Here is a 20,085-nt window from a genome sequence, read left to right as displayed (position 1 = left end):
GTTTTTATAAAATAATCACTCAGAGGCTTAATATTAATTACAAACTGTTTGGTCTATGGCTCAAGCTTATTGCTAGCTAGCTCTAACATCTTAACTTAGCCCATTTCTGCTAATCTATGTATTGCCATGTGTCTCGTGGCTTTACCTGTGTTCTATCACATCTTGCTCCCCTGGCAGCTCAAAGTGTCTCCCCTGACTCTGCCTTTCTTCTCCCTGTATCTTTGCTTGGATTTCCTGCCTGGTGTTCCTTTTTTCCTCAAATATTTTTCCTTGCTCAGCTTGCTCCTTTTCATTATGTCTTCATCAGAGTGAGCACTAGTAACCACGCAACAGAGTATATACTAGGCTATTTTGAGATTTCTTCTGCTAAGTGAATTAATCCAAAACTCTTCACTTTAGTTTCAGGCAAACTTTTTGGACAAGGTCAAAAAGCAGCCACATTCCTCACCAAAATATCACAAGAATGATCTCTAGGCAATATACTAAAATTCTTCCCTGAAACCTCTTGAGCCAGCCCCCCACAGTTCAAATCCCTCTTAGCACCACTGTTGTTGAGAGCAAAGAGCCTTGTGCACACAGATAAGCGCTAGGGAAGCCAGGAAAGTTAGACCTCTTCAGAGGAATGGGTGTGGAGTTGCTCTTCTTGGAATGCTGGGAATGATGTCCTGTCACACCCTGGTGAGCCTTTGCTGTCCGAGGAGACAGGCTCTGCCTTATCTCACAGAATTTATGTTTTTCCTTATCCAAGACCTTTCCCCTAAATCTTGAGCACTGCTCTCTTAGGAGAGAGGTCACGTGTGCGTTACAACAGCCTAAGTGACTTCTGTGTCATCTTAGGACCAGGCCAATCCTGACACCCACAGACATTGTGTTTACGTCAGTCACACTCCCTAGACCCTGAATCTTGGGCCCTATCTCTGAGTCAACAGTACCCATTCTTGGGAAAGAAGCCAGATGGACTTGGTAAGGAATCTCAGTGTAAACACATCTTAATTTGTTGTGCACTTGGGACTGAGTTACTTGTTATCTGAATACCTTGTTCAAAAATTGTGCTGTGCTTAAATACGGCTGAAGTAAAATGATCTGGGCCAGATCTAGAGGTCCTGGTCCAGGACTGGTTATAATAAAATCGGGCTTAGCTGAGATTCTTTCTTGTCTCTTCGTGGATCACTTTTCCCCCCTGGCTGCTGTAAAGTCTGCAGGGGAACCACCACACACACTCTTCCATGTCCCTACTGGCATGGCCCATTAAGCAGCGCTTAAAGCCTTCCACTGCTTTCCTAACCCAAAGTACCAAAGTCCAAATTCCTCCAAACAAAAACATGATCAGGCCTATCACACTAATGTCTTATTCCTGGTACCAACTGCTATCTTAGTTAGGATGTCTCTTGCTGTGAAGAGACACCACGACCATGGCAACTCTTATAAAGGAAAAACATTTAATTGGGGTGACTTACAGTTCAGAGGTTCAGTCCATTATCATCACAATGCGACATGGCAGTGTGCACTCAGACATGGTGCTGGAGAAGTAGCTGAGAGTCTTACATCTTGTATGCAACAGGAAGTGGTCTGTTTCACTGGGCAGTATCTTGAGTATGTATGAGAACTCAGAGCAAACCTCCATAGTGACACACCTCCAATAAGGCCACACCCAGCCCAATAAGGCCACACCCACCCCAATAAGGCCACACCTCCTAATAGTGCCACTCCCTTTGGGGGCCATTTTTTTGGAAACCATCACAATAACATATGTGAGACTGTACTTGCTACTTAGTTTCAGCAAGGTTTTGTGTTTGTAGGTTGTGTTCTTGATTACATATTTAGACCCCATTAGCCCCTTACTCCCTCGACCTTCTTTATTCTTTGAAAATCACCAATCTATACATTGTGAATTTAATTCCAATGTTCCGAGCGTTTCATGTGGATAGAGTCATAAAATATCAAGACCATCACTTGCTCCTTTTAGTTAGCACAGTACTTTTGGGATTCATCTTCATTTCTTTATGTCACTGTGTAGCATCTCTTGTATGGCCAGGCATGATGGCTCATCTCTGTAATCCCAGCACTCAGGAGTCAGAAGAAGGAAGATAGGTTCAAGTTCAAAGCCAGCCTGGCATGCGTAGTGAGTTCCTGGCCAGGTCTACCTAATGAGATCCTGTCTCAACACACAGACACAGACACAGACACAGACAGACACACACACACACACAGACATACACACACACACACACACACACACACACACACCATTGTGTGGATGTACCATGTGCCTGTTCCTTGATTGATGGATATTAGTTTGCTCCACTGTTCAGCTCCTGCTAGTAATTCTGCTGTGAACATTGCTCCACCAGCTCTGTAGACCTCTTCTTATTTCCTTGCTACAGGGTTTTGCCCTCCCAGCCAGCTGAATTCATAGTGCCATCTAGCTGCCTTTCCTCATGCTGTTCTTTCTGTCTTCTCTGTATTTACTCATCTGGCCTAATTTATTTGGGAGTGGCTCACCATTTTCTCTTCCACGAAGCCTTCTCCAACTGGACTGATTATCAAAGTCGATGTAGAACTTGTCTGTTCAGAGCAGTTTATCCTTCAACTTTACATTGATTTAATTATTTCTGCATGAGAGAAAATATTGTCTAAGTTAACTTGGGAGGAATATCAGGTGATATATGATGCTTTTTCTTAAATAAACTAAAAGCATATTTGCTTAAATTACAGGATAAAATCTATATCATACCTCTGTATCATACCAATAATTTTTTCCTGAGAACAGGATATAGTGAAGCTTTTATTTTCAATATATTCTGAGAAATTTAGTATAAAATCAAATGCACTTAATGAATAGGACATTGTTTAATTAAATGTTCCTGTTGGCCTCACAATGGGAAAATGTATATCTGCAGTCCTTCCTTCTGTAGCCAGAACTGGAGATTGCAGATGCTTAGCACATAACTGGTGGGTAAGCCCCTGCAGCAGCTTCTTTTATGCACTATTCCATAACACTTTAACACACATGGGGGTGACAAAGCAGCCTTACATGACAGTGGTTGGGACAGACTGATAAAGACCTTTGATTCTACAGTAGAGTCCATCAGGGCTTTAGCCTACCTCTGGGTCATGTCACTTCCATGTCCCCTATTCCAGCAGGTCCCATTGGCACTGCCTTACACTATCGCAGTCTGCTGAGTAGTCCTAAGATCCTGGAGGCATGGGCTATTCTAAGTAGGCAGGAGTACTACTGTCCAGTTGCTGTGTGGCTTCTTCTGTGGAGCTGTGACTAAATGTCTATTCACACCGGATGCAACAACAATGGTATACCAAAAGAACAATGCTGCCCAAGATGGGTCGTAATCAACATTGAGTTTTGGCGATCGCTGAAGAAGATCATCAGCATTCGCAGCTGCATCCCCAAAAAGCCCACCCCAGCATAGTGACAGCTCAGATGTTTCCTGCACAGCATACAGGCAGCTCTGTGGAAGAGTCTTGTCTCCCCCAGGTATTGTTTGATCTCCAGGAGGGGCCTCCGTGGATCCTGTAAGTTTTGTGGGCATCCTGAGCCTAGTAATTTTCATGAGCCTCTAGAGTCTCGAGATCCCCATTCTCCTCCAGGAAGGAATGTTGCCATCCAGAGGAAACAGCTGCACAACACTGGTATAATTGGCCAAATTTCAAGAAGTACTAAGGATGCATTAGAGGTCTCATTCCTCATATGCCTACACTTTCACTAAAGTAAGAAAGGACTCACCAGGAAGAGCTCTCCCCTTGCATATTAGAATATAAAATGTAATCTTGATGCTAACGCCAGAATCAGATGTTATATGTAGCTTATAATATGCCTTCTATATATTCCCCAACAATATCCTTGACAATCCAATGTAGTGGTTTCTATCAATATCTCCATATCACAGATGAAGCAACCAAGACAAAACATTAACTTTCTCAGGATCCCTCACCTCATGACTGTTGAGTTGAGATGGAGACCCAGGCATTGTGGCATCTGTGTAGATACTGTCCCTGAAAATGATCCTATGAGACATTGTGGTGGTTTAAATGAGAATGGCCCCCACAGGTTCATATATTTGAATGCTCAGTCATCAGGGAGTTCACTATTTGAGAAGGATTAGGAGGTGTGGCTTTGTTGGAGGAAGTGTGATATTGGGAGTGGGCTTTGAGGTTTCCAAAGCCCATGCTAGGCCCAGTCTGTCATGCCCGCCATCATGTTCACTGCTGTGAAAATGGACTAAACCTCTGAAACTGTAAGCGAGCTCTCAGTTAAATGCTTTCTTTTATAAGGGTTGCTGTGGTCATGGTGTCTCTTCACAATAATAGAACAGTGACTAAGATGTCATCTAAGGAATGCATCATGTTAGTTTTTATCATCACTGATATGGCTTCTCAAATTATGGTGAGGAGATGTTTGGAAGTAAAAATGCAGATATATTATTACCACATGGAATATACTCTATTTTACCAATTGTTTCAACTTGAGCATCTGATAAAATATAATTAAAAACTAATGATGTGTTTCAGCATTAGTTCTGGGGTCATAAATATTTCCGGGAAAGCCGGATAGTGTGATATTGGGCTTTACAGATCACCAGATCCATATAGCAGTAGGTCTGCTAGCTCGTCAATTATAGCACAGAGTAACTGTGGACGACATGCAGAGGAAGGGTCTGTCTGTGCTCCGATGAAATCTGAGAAAGGAACGCAAACACGAGATGGACCAGCTTGTACGTGTCTAATTGTAGCTTCTCTTTGTTCTTTGTTCTAGTTGCAAGAAGCACTGGAGATACTAAAAGCTGCCAAGATGATCTGCCATAGGATTCAGAGGTATAACTGCGTGCAGCTTGCAAAGACAGCTGGAGTGTTTATGAGGCAGACAGAGTAGTGTGAGCAACACATCCACGCAAGCAGAGGTGCATGTGTGTAAGGCCAGGGTAAACTTCTGCTTCCAGCCATTTGACTTGCATTACAGAATTGCATGGGGGTGGGGAGGTAACTGAGTGGCAGAATGTATATTTGCATGCATAAGGCCCTTGTTTCATCCACATCCACAAAAATAAAAGGAGAAAGCAGTTATCCACACGATCCCTGAACTTCACAGCACAGCTAGGAACATGATTCATCTACCCAATATCTTGTTTTTCAAAGAATTTGCAAAATTGCTTTTAAGACAATTATTTAGGAATTATGTGGTATTTAAAATCACCTGTGAGAACAATTCCTTTAAAATATTTAGGATTGAACTTGAAAATTCCAACTTAATCGTCACAACTGAAAAGCAAGCAAGAGAAATGGAAGCCCTCTGGGAAAAACTGTTAAATGCGGGAGCCGAGGCGGTGAGTCAGTTTCCCTGGTTTCTCATTAATGTCATTGGTATGGAAAGAGATGCTGTTCTTTCTTGAGTAGTTTTCCATAGGAGTAGGTTATCTGCTATGAAAAGGCATATTGATAAAAATACTTGTTTTAATTATGTTGCTACTATTATTTATTATTAGTAGAGGTGCAAGACCTCTGGCTTTATAGTAATTGACTAATTAATATAAGAAATGATTTTGGTGTAATTTTTAATAAGAAATAGTGATGGTCCTGTTTTATATCTCCAGCCACTGATGGGCACACCCACTGGTTTCCACATTTTGGTTGTTGTCAACAGTGCTGTTTGGACATTGTTGTGAATATGGCTGAGTCCCTGATAAAAGTTTTAAATGACTCTTACATTCAGTAGTGGCTAGATGTGGAATCCTGCGTTTCTCTTAGTGCCAGAGTATCACAGTTAGCTTCTGCACTAGTTTTGGTTTCTGTTGCTGATAAAACACGGGCTGTACTGGCCAGGTTGTACGTGTCAACTTGACACAAGCTGGAGTCATCAGAGGAAGGAGCCTCAGTTGAGGAAATGCCTCCATGAGATCCAGCTGTAAGGCATTTTCTCAATTAGTGATCAATGCGGGAGGGCCCAGGCCACGGTGGGTGGTGCCATCCCTGGGCTGGTGGGCCTGGGTTCTGTAGAAAGCAGGCGGAGCAAGTCATGTTAAGCAAGTTAGTGAGCAGCATCCTTCTGAGGCCTCTGCTCCTGCCCTCAGGTTCCAGCCCTGCTTGAGTTTCTCTTCTGACTTCCAAATTAATAAGCCAAATTAACCCTTTTCTCCCCAACTTGCTTTTGGTCATGGTGTTTTGTTGCAGCAATAGAAACCCTCACTGAGACATGGACCAAAGCCAACCGGGGGGGGGGGAAAGCGTTTATTTCACCATAGAACTCCCAGTCACAGTCCATCACTGAGGGAAGTCAGGGCAGAATTTAAGGCAGGAACCTAAAGGCAGGAACTGAAGCAGAGGCATGGAGGGATGCTGCTTACTGATCAACTCCCATGGCTTGCTCAGCTACATTTCTTAAGCAGCCCAGGCCCACATGGACCCACTTATGTCAATCAGCAATCAAGAAAATGCCCCACAGACGTACCTCAAGCTAATCTGACAGTGAAATTCCTCTCTTGAAGTTTCCTCTTTCCAGCTCTGTCAAGGTGATGACCAAAGCTAACTGTGACAGCTTTGGGGGATAAGTGACTTATGATTTCTACCCCTCATCAAGAACAAATACTGGGTCTTACAGAAGCCCTTTTTCGTGCCAGAGAATTGTCCTCCCCTCCCCTCCCCCTTTTGGGGTTTTAAAAAGGAAAGTTATTCAGTAAAATAAAAAATAGACATGTTTTCTTGGCTGTCTTGGGCCTCATAGAGTAACCTAGTACTCCTAATGCTGACATTCATCTGTGTCTGAGATTCCCATCCATGTAACTGTCCACGTTCCTGAAAGGTGGATGTATTGTTAATCCCACCAGTTGAGAATAAGGCCACTACCACAATTTAAGGCCAAATTTGAAGCAAGCTTTAATTAAATACTAGTCAGGTGGATGGGCTCTGACCAGGTTCATCTCCGGTTTCTCAGAAAAAAAAAAATGGCCCCATGTCAGAGTTTGCAGCTGCTTAAGAATTTCCCATCAGGTCCAAGCAGGGTCAAACATGCATCCTGATGTGCCTCCAGCCTACATCCAATCAGGGGCAAGTGTACATCCTGACGTATTTCCTGCCTGTGAACCTCCCACCCACTGGATGATCAAGCACATCCAGTGCAGATGGGTCAAACAAACTTGTTTAGGGGAGTGACAGCATGTGCCTTGTTATCTCCCATAAACAACAGCCTCCAGCATTTCAGGAACTATCTGTCCTTAGGCAAGGGGCTTGCAAATCAGAGGCATTTTTGTTTCATGGATCTCTTAGGTATAGTGATTAAAACTTAAAATGTAACTTTGGTTTCCACAGTATCACTAGGATTGAAATATGATTGCTATACAATGAAAACTGTGTATCTATACACCAAGCTGAACAGCTTCCTGGCATCCGTGTTTTCCTTCCTGGAAGCTGACCCCTGTTGCATTGTGAACACTGAGAAGGCTAGGCAAATATTGTGACAGCCTGCCCTAATAACTCAGTTAAGAATTAGGCCTCGGTCCCTGCTTTTTGGAACTGAGCAAGCAGTTTCGAAAGAGGAACAGCGAACATAGTGTAATGTGGTTCAGGGGAGGGTTTGGCGGGTAGAGCCGAGATGCCCCTCAGTGGGTGAGTCAGCAACGCCATGAAGATAAAAAGTCACTCACACCCCGAGCACTGCATCCACGTGGAGAGAGGGTTTATTACAATAAAAAGATAGACAGGGAAAGAGGAAGGAGAGAGAAAAAGAGAGGGGAGGGAGGGAAAGCGGAGGTGTGCACACCTCATGGTGGGGGAGGAAGGAAAGGGGAGAGAGAGCGAAGAGGGAGGAGTTTTCTTCTTAAAGGGAGTCAGGAGGGCTGGGCAGGTCCCCAAGGGGCGGGTCGGAATACTAACACAAAGGGCAATCAATCACTGGTGCCCATGACACAGGGACAAGGGAGTCAGGATGTAACAAGCCTGGGCCACTGAGCCAGCCCCCATAATCAACAGCTCAAGGTAATAACCAAATAAGGACAAAGTCTGAGACTTATCCAGACCTGCTCAAATATGGAAAACTGTAGCCCAGACCAACCCCCAACTAACCCCAGCCAATTAGCAGTTACTCACACGACTGCCACTCGCATAAGCCAATCATATCTAAGATGAGCTTGCTTCCTTGGACACTCCCCTCTCAGGGTCTTTGTATGGGATGGTGTGAAGGCAGTGCAGACTCCATCTTAGGGAAGGGCCACCATCTTAGACCACCTTCGGTTCCAGGAAGGACCTCAGGAATGTGCCATGACAACTTGAACAAATACAGAACAGTATGCTCCTGCAGACATCCTGTCTGCGGTTTATGGCCCTGAAGACATCCAGATAATCCTGCTGAGCAGCCCAGATAATCCTGCTCAGCAAGTTGTGATTCCTCACCAAAAGTCCAACCCAAGAGTTTCAAATGTGGTTTTGTTGAAAGTCTAGACCAACAGTTTAAAAAAAAAATCACCTTGCCCCATATCCTTTCTACCCGACCCCAAGATGTCAAAGCATGTAATTCCAGGCTTGTGGATTTTCCCTATTAAAAACTCTCTACTCCTGGGCCTGCTGCCACTGCCACATTTCCCTCCACCTGCCATGTGGTGGCCCAGGCTCGGACCCAGAAAATAAAAGGACCCTTATGTGATTGCATCGGAAACTGGCTCCACAACAGTGGAAGGTCGGATATGAAATGCTCTTGTTGATTGTATACATGGATGGTGGTCTTTTGTGGGGCTTCTCCAGGACCTTAACAAGCACCACATTGGACCAATGAAGTAGTTGCTCTCTGTAATGGTTAACATTGGTCACCAACTTGATAGGCTCTTTAATGCCCTAAGAGACAAACTTCTGTACATCTTGTGAGGCATTATGTTGATTAGGTTAATTGAAGTGGGAAGACCTGTCCTAAAAGGGGACAGCACCCTTCCCAGGGTTATATTATCCTAGATTATATACAAAGGAGAGAGTGAGCTGCCATTCTTGCTCTCTGCTTCCTAACTATGGATACAATGTGACCAGCTGCCTCAGGATCCTTCCCCTGTCTTCCCTGACACGATGGATTGAACATTCAGAATGTAAGCTAGAATAAGGTCCTTTCTCCCTTAACTTGTCTTTGTCAGGACACTTTATGGTAGCAAGGGAGAAAGTAACTAATACACTATTTCGTTTAAGTTTTAATAGCAAGAAATATGCAGACCTGTTATACAGACACATCAGGGGAGGGACATTTGTGTTGACTGTTCCTGATATTCTTGTGGGGCTCCTGGCATGGAACTCAGGTCATCAGGCTTAGGGGCAAACACTGACCTGCTGAGCCATCTCTTCAGGTATTTTCTTTTCTTCCCCTCTCCTCTCCTCCCCTCCCCCCACTTTCAAAACAATAGCCTATTTTTGTATCTGAGTTCTTTTCTCTGCCCACTCCAGCACTGGAGAACTCCCAATACCCAAAGCCCTCTCTTATTTTCCTGGGTCTCTCTCAACCCAGACCAGCAGGTGGTATGCTTGCTAAGCTGGTTCTTTTAAGGACTTTGGCTGTCCCATGAAAATCATCAGGTTCTGTGCAACTTGAAAAGCTACATTTGCAAATCCTTTAGAGGTGAACTTCGCCTCTTGGGCTTCCTAGGAAGTGGTTCTAGAACATTGCTGTGAGAATTCTAAAACCCCAGAACCTGTCATGGATTAAGGAACACTCTAAACCCTTGGGGTTTAGCTATGAGAGGTTTTATAGTCACTATCACAGTTTCATCTTTAGACCCCATGTTCCCTGGATTGGGTGTTATCTCAGAAGCCATTTATTTTAGCTTTGTGTGTCACTTGACATGTGGGGAGGACAAACAAAAACAGGTATTTGACTCAGCAAGACCAGGCTCTTCGCTCAATCATCGCTCTTCAGCTCAGCTTGCATGTGGATTTGCTTTCAGTGCTGTGTAGCAAGATCATCCCTTAGTCAGCCTTCAAGCCCATCTAGTCAATCTCCTGAAGCACCGGCAGGCACCCACTACCACCCCTGAAAACCCTGTGGCTTCCATCCTTCTTTCGTCCCAAGGTATACCACACTTAGCCTGTTTTATTTTTATTTTTAATTTTCTAAAATTATTTTTGTAATTTCTCACATGTTATGCATTGCATAATGACCACTCTGACCCTCACCTCTCTCCCCATCCACTCTTCTCCCTCCCTACAAATCTCCTTCTCTCATTCCTGTATATCCATTTGTTTTATGACTCTGTAAGATTAACTAGGGCCATTTGTGACCATGAATTGGAGCCTGGTGGGCTCAGCAGGTTGCAGTGTTTGTGATTAAAATTTCTGGATTGATTTTATTATCTTTGGAACTATGAAATTACACAGGAGCTAGCACAAGGTAACTTATGACTGAAGATGCAGCTCAGCTCGTCTAGTTTGTGCCAAGGTCAGTTTTGAAAGCACAGCAATCCATGCCCACAGAAACCGCACGCACGCACGCACGCACGCACGCACACACAGACTGTGTGCATGTGTGAAGAATGCAGCACAGATATTTATTAGTCATATTTAATACATTTGATACTGAAGAAAAGTATTTTAAACTCCAGTAGTGTTTTTCTTTGAGTTATTTTTTTAGTAGCATTCAGACAACCTGTGACATTTTCACGTACATATGTCACTATCCGTTATTGCTATTTCTCCAAACCCCACTGCCTTCCCTGTGTCCCTTTAAACTTTTTTGCTGGTCACTTTATTTTCTTCAGAGTGTATCTTTTCAAAATGTATGTTCCATTTCTGGCATACATACTTGTAGCTGCTGAGTCATGAGTCCACACTGAAAACAATTCAAGTTCACAGCAGCTACTTGCATTCCGATTTGTGAAAGTCCCCCTTTGTGATGTGTCTTAGGTGGAGGCAGCACCCAAAGGCGATCCAGGGAAGAGGAGGGAGGATGCTGCCGCGCTGGGGAGTCAGGCAGAGATGACGAAGCTCACATCTGCGCTCTCGGAAGTGAGAATGCAGGACGACTCTTGCAAAATGGAAGTGGAAAAGTACAAGGAACTGTATCTAAAAGAACTAAGAAGTAATAACGCCTTACTCTCACTTCTTCCGAGTAGGTGAGTGGGAGAGAGAAGTGCCGAGGAGAAACCAGTCTCAAGGCCTGGTCACGAAAGAAAGTGTAGTTCTTAGTGAACTGGGTTCCTGGACTTGTGGACTGTGAAAGCTAAGTAGATATTGTAGTTCTGGGAAGGCATGTTGGCAAATGACCTGGCTTTGAAATGTTAATCCAGGACACTTCTTACTCCTCTATTCTTCGTTCTACGTCTATTTTCCACCTTGGTAGTCTCACCTAGTTGATTTAATCTACTGATTTTTAAGTGTTTATGAAAATTCTCTAGTTACCACAGCTATTATGATGATCTGATTATCAGTGTTTCATAAATATATATATTAAAAGCTTAGTGATCTTTGGAAGGATTATAACCTAAACCCAAGCTGTCGAGTGCTGCTGGCACCGCTCCTGGGCACATCCTGGCACCGGTAATTAAACTGCTGGCACTGCTCCTGGGTGCATCCTGGCTCTGATAATTTAACTTTCCTGTGGCTCAGCGTCACCACTAGAGGGAGCTGCAGAGTTGCTGCCCTTGAGCATTTTTTTTCTCTCCCTGACTTCATTGCTGGGATACAAGCAAAGACCAACCCTGAACTGAAAAGTGCTGTTTTTTTTTTTTTTTTTGTTTTTTTTTTTTTTTTGCTCTTTTGGGGGGCCTGCCACCTATTTCCCAAATAAATCACACATGGAGGCTTATTATTACTTTAAAATGCCTGGCCTTTAGCTTGGTTTGTTTCTTGCAACTTTCCTTAACTTATCCCGTCTACCTTTTGCCTCGGGCCTTTCCCCATTCTCTTACTTCTATAAATCTTACTCTTGCTCCGTGGCTGGCTGTGTAGCTGGGTGGTTGGCCCCTGATGTCCTCCTCCTTCCTCTTTCCTTCCTTGATCTTTTGTCCTCCCAGATTTCTCCTTCTATTTATTCTCTCTGCTTGCCAGCCCTGCCTATCCTTTCTCCTGCCTTGCTGTTTGCTGTTCAGTTCTTTATTAGACCATCAGGTGTTTTAGACAGGTACAGTAACACAGCTTCACAGAGTTAAACAAATGCAACCTAAACAAAAGTAACACATCTTAAAATAATATTCTACAACAGAAGGGAAGTGGAAGTCCCAGCTGGTTAGACTAATTCCTTGTTCTGTGTGGGCAGGAGTGTAAGGCAGACAGAAAATGCAGCCCCACCTCCAACCTTGGTAAGGATGTTCTGAACTAACTGCCTGGGCTGCTTCAGTTTCTTAATTTATCTGCATCTTGGCCTCCCTTAGGCTCTGAATTCCTCCTCAGTGGAAAAGGCTTGATTTCTTCATATGGGAGCAGCGTACAGAGAGCAGAAGCAAATGCTTCTGGGTGTCCTGTCTTTTGTTTGTTTGTTTGTTTGTTTTCCCTTAAAATTGTAACCCACCAAGTCTAATTTCTGTTACTGGTATACTCATGGGATTGGGGCCATCCGCTGGAGGATTGGTCCACCTCCCAGGGGCCACAGCCTTAAAGCAAACTGATTCACCCTCAGAGCCTTAACTGTCAATAGCACCTCTGGTGTGGGGCCTTGAAAACCCCTGTCCCACACACGCTGGGATGTGACTGGCTTGGTCTTGTGCAGGCTGCTGCAAGTTCAGGAAGGCAGCAGTCCTGGTGTGCCTAGAAGATACTGTTTGCCTTAGTCCTCCCTGACCTCTGGCTCTTACGCTCTGTCTTTCTCATTTGTTCTGAGATGGTCTCTGAGCCTTGTGGGGAGAGGTTGATAAAGGCTTAGCACACCATGGACTCATTCTCTGTACTTTGACCAATTGTGAGTTTCTGCATTAACCACTGTCTTCTGAACATAAATATTTCTCCAGTGAGGTCTGAGAGTTAGTTGCACTAATCTATACAAATTTAGAGGGCAGTTTTGTACTATGTCCATTTGGCAAAATAATAGTAGGGCTTTTACTTCTTGGGGCCTATGAGCTCCCCAGCCATCACTTCTTGACCAGACTCATAGCATCACATGTTTGTTTTTCTGCTTGTGAAGTGGACCAGATGTCCAATCAGAAAGTGGTTGGTTACCCCCATAATTTATGCCACTATTGTTTCCATGGGCACATCTTTTGCCATGCTGATCATGAGTGTGGCTTGCAGGATTCACAGCTGGGTAAGACAGTTGATGACTTTTCTTCCCAATCAACCTGCACAGCACCTTCTGGTGCCATGAAAGCTAGCCGGTGGGAGGAAGCTTCCTGGTAGTACCAGCTTGATTTCTCAATGCTTGTGTGAATGGGATAGTTTCCCTGATTTCTTCCTCAGCCTGTTTGTCTTCAGTGTGTAGGAAAACCACTGGTGTGAGCTTTGTAACTGGCCACAATGCTGAAAGTGTTCATTAGCTCTAGGAGTTTCCTGGTAGAGTCCTTGGGGTCTGTCATGTGTGGAATCATGTCATCTGCAAACAGGAATACTTTGACAGCTTCCTTTCCTATATGTGTCCCTCTTATTTCCTTCTCTTGTCCTGTTGCTTGAGCTGATATTCCAGGTACTATTGAACCCACAGCCTTGTCTTGTTCTGTGGGAGTGCTTCAGGTTTTTCTCCACTCCCTAGGATCATGGCCATACTCCCTAGGATCATGTCATACTTAGCCTTTATTTTTTTGCATGTATTTTCTCCATCCCTGTCTCTCCAGGGTTAATCATAAAGGGTGTTGGATTTTGTGAAAGGCCTTTAATGCACCTAATAAGATGATCACATAGTTTCTGTCCTTGGACATATTTGTGTGGTAAATTCCATTTAATGATTTACATATATTGAACCATCTCTGCATCCCCGGAGCGAAGCCTACTGGAGCCATCTCTCCAGCCCTGCTCAGGAGGTGTGCTTGTGTGCGTGCGTGCGTGCGTGCGTGCGTGCGTGTTCAGATAAATAGTATCTTTAGTGTAAATTTCTTTTTAACTTGTATTGATTCTTTGTGGATTTCACATCTCCCCACCCCTCACGTCTACCCTCTTTCTTTGCCAACTTCCTTCCCCCCAAACAAAACCAAATTTAAAGGAAAAACCAAACCAAGCCAACCAACCAGAGAGAGGGGGAGAGAGAGAGAGAGAGAGAGAGAGAGAGAGAGAGAGAGAGAGAGAGCGAGCTTCTTGTCATGGAAGCTGTAGTGTGGCCCTTTGAGTCACACAGTTTACCCTTTAGTCCATTCATCTTTACTTACAAATTACGTGCATTGCCAGGAGTCATTGGTCTGGCTCCAGGTCTCTGGCTTCTGCTACACCACAGATAATGGGTTCTCACTGGGGCTCCTGCTGTCATCCTGTGTCATGGAGATCTGTAGGTTTGTCCTCTTCACCTGCTCCAATAGTTCATAGGTGAGGTGGATGTTGGGGTGGGCCAACTCATAGCCCTGGCTCTGGGCCTGGGTAGAGGAGAGCTCTCCAGCACTGCCTCGGCTAGCTCACCCAGTGCAGCCTGCAGCAAGGAACCAGGCTAGTTCCCCTGCTCTCAGATCCTCAGATCCAGGTCACGCACACTCACACCACCAGGGCCAGCTCTACTGTTTTGCCCAGACCAGGTGCAGAGCCCTCTCTCCTGATTGCTGTAGGGGGCAGATGAGGTGTGTGGGGGCCAGCTCTCCTGCTCTCATGCCCCCAGGGCTGGCTCACCTGCATACCAGACACAGGGCCAGCTCTAGTGTGCCACCAAGACGGGGTACAGAGCCTGCTCTCCTGTGTGCCACAGCCAGGGAGGGTCAGGGCTAGCTCTCCCACTCTTGTGACGCCTGGGCCAGTTCTCCCTCCTGTCACAGGTGGTAATGTGTGTGTGTGGGGGGGGAGGGGCATCTTTCTCTCTCACCCACACCACCACATGGCAGATGGGGTGGTGGGATCAGCTTTCCTGCTCACATACCCTCGGGGTCTTCTCACCTGCATCCCCAACCACGGGATCAGCTCTAGTATGCTGCTCAGGTGAGGTGCATGCCTGTGGTGATGGGTAGGGCTGTCTTTCCCTGGGGGCCATCTCTCCTACTGCAGTATCCAGTGAGGGGCAGGACCAGCTATCCTAGGGCCAGTGAAGGGTGGGTGTGGCTCAGCGTATCATGGTTCCAATAACTCTCTGTGCTAACATGAGCCATGGACATCATCATAGATCCCAGCTACAGAAGGACCATGGACCCAGACATGGCCCTTGGCAGCAACTTGGGCCCAGACATCACTATGGCCTGGTGGCAGCACAGGCCATCTGGATGAGCATGGGCCCTGGTGGCAGCATGGCCCTAGGGCACCAACATGGTCTCTGACCAGACCCTGGGCATCTGCAGAGCCCTCAGCGGTAACAGGAGCCATGGACATTGCCCTAGATCCTAACCACTGCAGGGCTGTGGACCCAGACATGGCCCTAGGCAGTGGCCTGGGCCTGGATGACTCCATGGTAGCAGGAGGCAGTACAGCCACCCAGATTGGCATGGCCTCTGTAGCAACATGGCCATCAGACACCAACATGGCCCCAAGTGGTGGCCTAGACCACAGGCCTTCACACTGCCTTCAGTGACAATAGGAGCCACAGACATCAGCACAGGTCCCCTTGGCCTCAGACAAAGACCTGGCCCTTGGCAATAATCCAGGTCCGGACATCACCTTGAACTCAGGTGGCTAGCAAGCCATTCACATCAGCTTGTTCCTAATCACCCCCACCTCTTCAGATCTGCCCCTCTCCCCAGCCCATGAACCCTTCTGGCTCTCTCTTCTCCATTTCCCCACCCTGTACTCGCTCACTATAATGATGTCCAATCACCCGGCACCAGGGCTCTTGGTTGGGTCACAGTGGTGTTTGGTGGAGTCCTGCCTGTCCCAGCCACAAGGCATGGTGTGGAGCTATTGCTTTTCTTCGTTCACATGCCCAGGCCTAGAAACCTCGGGGAGTGCTTGGTATGATGGTATAAGAAGTCTGGGGCGGGGTGGGTGGGGTGGGTGGGTGAGTGGATGGGGGTTGGGCATCTGTGTCTTCCACTGGCTCAGGCCTGGAGAAGACCAGACCCAGCTAATTTCTGTCGATTGTGTAGGCTTCATCCTTCCCCCTACTCTGAAACCAAGAAGTCTGGGAAATAGGGTAGCCGTCTGTGTTCTCTGCTGGCTCAGGCCTGCTTGGAGATCTTTTTTTTGAAGGTTTGCAACTATTTTAATTTAAGTTTTTCTTTATTAAGAATTTTTTTATTCATTTTATATACCAACCACAGACTCCCCTCTCTTCCCTCCTCCCACCCTGCCCCTTCCCCCAGCCTTCCACCTCAACCCACCCTTAATGCCCTCCTCCAAAAAGGTAAGGCCTATCATGGGGAGTCAGCAGAGTACAATCAGTTGAGGCAGGTCCAAGTCCCTCCCCCTGCATCAAGGCTGTGCAAGGTGTCCCACCATAGGTATTAGGCTCCAAATAGCCAGTTCATGCACCAGGGATGGATCCTATTCCCACTGCCAGGGGGCCCCTTAAGCAGATAACTACACAACTGTCTCGATTATGCAAAGGGCCTAGTCCAGTCCCATAGAGGCTCCACAGCTATTGGTCTAAAGTTCATGAGTTCCCACTAGCTTGGTTTGGTTGTCTCTGTAGGTTTCCCCATCATGATCTTGATGCCCCTTGCTCATACAATTCTTCTTCCATCTCTTCAGCTGTACTTCTGGCGCTCGGCCTGGTGCATGGCTGTGGCTCTCTGCTTCCATCAGTTACTGGCTGACAGACAGCTCTATGATGGAAGTTAGGGTATTTGTGGAGACCCACAAAGGCTTCCAAGTGAGATCTGAGCTTCCTTTACCCAGCAGAGCCGCATTAGAAGACTGCTTGACTGTGGGCATGGTCACTAGGTGATTGGAAGGGTCTGCACTTGGCTGAGCTAGGGGGAGGTCTTTTGCTCCACCCCTTGGCATTCCAATAAATAGCCCTTTAGAAGAGACAGAAGGGGCCAGTGGATAAGGATCCATGCCCTCCAGAGGCTATCCTGTGTTTGTATCTGTTTCTCTCCCCTCTATCCTTCAATCTAAATCTCTTATCTCTCATTTCTCAAGAGTACCCTGGGGTAAAATGTGGGAGCTGATCTCCCAGATAGGCTCCCACAGTTATTCACTGATCTGATTACTGGGGTAAGCCAGCTCAGGCACCCTCTCCACTATTGCTAGTAGTCTAAGCTGGGGTCATCCTTGTGGATTCCTGGGAACTTCCCTGGCACCCTGTATTTCCCTAGCCCCACAATGTCTCCCTCTATCAAGGTATCTCTTTCATTGCTCTCCCACTCCATCCCTGTTCCAGCTCGACCATCCCATTCCCTTATGTTCTCATCCCCCATCCCCTACCCCCAGTATACTCATGAAGATCTCATCCATTTCCCCTTCCCAGGATTATCTGCATGGGAGATTTTTAATTACTGCTTCTATCTCATTTGTAGCTTTATATCTTTTAAAATTATTTGCTTTATCTTGGTTTAATTGTAGTAGGTCAGATACAGCTAGAAATTCACTCAATTCTTCCAGATTTTTCCAATTTAGTGGGCTACAAAAATTTTAAACTACATTCTCATGTTCCTCTGAATTTCCTCTGTGTCTATTGCAATCTCTCCCTTTTCACTCATAATTATATATATTGAATTTTCTTTGTATCTTTTGGTTAACTTGGTTAAAAATGTATTAATTTTATCTTTTCACAGACCCAGGTCTTTGTTTCATTGATTCTCTTTATTGTTTTTGGTTCATTTCGACTTCATTATTTTCTGTCCTGATCTTGGTTATTTCCATCAGTCTGATGCTCTGGGGATTGGTTTACTCTTTTTTCAGTTTCTTAATGTTTGTCTCTTGTTTGTCTATTAAGATCTCTGATTTTTGAAATGTAGGCACTTAGATTTGTAAGCATCCTTCTTAAGAAGACTGCCTTCATTGTGTTCCACAGGTCCGGGTACATTGTTTTCATTTTTATTTAATTCTAGGATTTACATTTTTTTCTTCTCAGTTTCTTCAAAGACCCACTCATAAGTCAGTAGTGTGTTGCTACATGAGTTTGTATATTTTCTGTAGTTTTCCCAGCTATTGATTTACAGCTCTATGTCATCATGATCAGGTAGAAAGTGAGACATTGTTTCAGTTTTCCTGTATTTGTTGAGACTTGTTTTATGTCTTAATATATGACTTATTTTAGAGGAAGTTTCATGAGCCACTAAGAAAAATGTCTATAATTTGGTGTTTGGGTGGAATGTGCTATAAATATCTCCTAGGTCCATTTCACCTATGATATCATTTAATTCCTGTTTCTTGATTCACTTTTTGTATGGATGATATGTCTAATGGACATACCCCCCCCTTTTTTTTTTAAAGAAAGTTTTTTTGTGTAACAGCCCTGGCTGTTCTGGAACTCTCTTTGTAGACCAGGCTGGCTTAGAACTCACAGAGATCCTCTTGCCTCTTTCTTCCAAGTGCTGGGATTAAAGGTGTTGTGCCACCACACCTGCCTCAAGGATTCTTAACTTTTATTAGTTGTATGTATTTTAGAAGTACAGCATGATATTTAAATATGTTCATATGCAGTGGTAATAATTATCAAGTATGCCATTATCTTGCAGAGTTACCCTTAGAAATATAAATCTTCAGAGGCGCATTAAAACAATTTTAACTGTTAAGCTACGTATCATTGATGGTGATTTTTCTTCATCCTATACCGTTTGATTCACTAGTTGGTTCAGCATGTCCCTAGAAATAGACATACTGTGTTTTGTTTGCTTGTTGTCTTTTGAGACAATGTCTCACTCTGTAGATGAGGCTGGCCTGGAACTCAGTACATAGTCCAGTCTTGCCCTAAACCCAGTCCTCTTGTATCCACTTCCTAAGTGCTAAGGTTGCAGCAATATGCTTCTGTGCGTAGCTGTGGTTCTTGAGAACAATCCTAAGCCAATAATTGTATGCAGTCGGTGTCCTGTCTCAGTTTCAGTGTTAATGTACCATTCTACTCTGATGTCACCGTTCTCTAAGAAGCAAGCTGTTTAAGAACCCTGCAGTCATTTGGGGGAGCATGAGACACATTCAGTGTTTACATTTTTCCATCTGTGCAGGACTTGCAAGTGTCCAAAGGGGTTGAGTGCAAATCTTGAGGAAGAGATGAGGCAGAACACCTCTGCAATGGTGACTCTTGTAGGACCTCACCCCAAGTGTCCTCAAGTGGCAAATCTAACCAGCAGCAGCATGGAGTCACAAGGAAATGTGCCCCACACCTCTCAAAGCCCAGAAGGCAGCTGTGAATTCACGGAAAATCCTAGGAGCTCGGTGAGTTGAGTAATCATTCTTCCTTTGGCTTTTAACTTCCTGGCATCACATGGTGCTTAATTAGGGTGAACTACTGAGTTATTTAGTTGACTTCTGCTTAGTAAGACAAGGTCACAATAATGTGCATAAGGAAAAGAGAAAATTTATAATTAAAAAATTGAGAGGAGGAGTTGATCTGGGGGGAGAAAAGAGGTGGAGGGTGGGCTGGAAGGAGTGGAGGGAGGGGAAACTGCAGTTGGAATATAATGTGTGATTGAAGAATAAAAGTAAAACAAACAAACAAACAAACAAACAAACAAAAACTTACCCCAAGCTCTCATTTTCAGTAGATACTGCTCATTATTTGTGTTAATACTTATAAACAGATGGACACAGATTGGCTTTCTTAAACTCTACTTTTACAGTAGGAGTTAGAAATGGGTGTGAGTGGGGTTACAGGAGTCCTGCTATGTTTTAACAAAGATGAGCAAGTCTTCTTATTTAAAAAAAAATAACTTTCTGTTAATTTCTTTCCAAAGTCTGAGGATCAGGAAAAAGCAAGGAGAAAACTGATCAGCTCAGTACATTCTCTGCTCCGTGCTTTGCGCCGAGAAGCAAGGAGGACTACAGTGTTAGAGAAAGAGCTAACTGAGTAAGCTTTAGCATTGCAAGTCTCTTCAACCATTGTTTAACCTGACTATAATTGCATGAAAACCTCTCCGCAAAATCATACTGAAAGTACAGCACTGTACCTTGGACTTCAGG

The 20,085-nt window shown here is 44.8% G+C and overlaps 1 protein-coding gene across 5 annotated transcripts in view; it reads left to right on the top strand.

Annotated features, from left to right (window-relative positions):
* The window catches only part of Ankrd26 (ankyrin repeat domain containing 26), a 52,266-nt gene that overhangs the window by 17,274 nt on the left and 14,907 nt on the right, over positions 1 to 20,085 (top strand). For all 5 annotated transcript variants that reach the window (XM_042277924.2, XM_076572413.1, XM_076572414.1 and 2 more), the window contains 5 exons: positions 4,772 to 4,830; positions 5,240 to 5,339; positions 10,879 to 11,087; positions 19,131 to 19,341; positions 19,860 to 19,972. In XM_042277924.2, coding sequence (XP_042133858.2) covers positions 4,772 to 4,830; positions 5,240 to 5,339; positions 10,879 to 11,087; positions 19,131 to 19,341; positions 19,860 to 19,972 — 692 coding nt within the window. The remainder of the gene's footprint in view (positions 1 to 4,771; positions 4,831 to 5,239; positions 5,340 to 10,878; positions 11,088 to 19,130; positions 19,342 to 19,859; positions 19,973 to 20,085) is intronic.

Source organism: Peromyscus maniculatus, chromosome 5, assembly GCF_049852395.1.
Source record: "Peromyscus maniculatus bairdii isolate BWxNUB_F1_BW_parent chromosome 5, HU_Pman_BW_mat_3.1, whole genome shotgun sequence".
Lineage (NCBI taxonomy): Eukaryota > Metazoa > Chordata > Mammalia > Rodentia > Cricetidae > Peromyscus > Peromyscus maniculatus.
The sequence above is the reverse complement of the archived record's forward strand: the minus strand, read 5'-3'. Positions and strand labels throughout refer to the sequence as shown.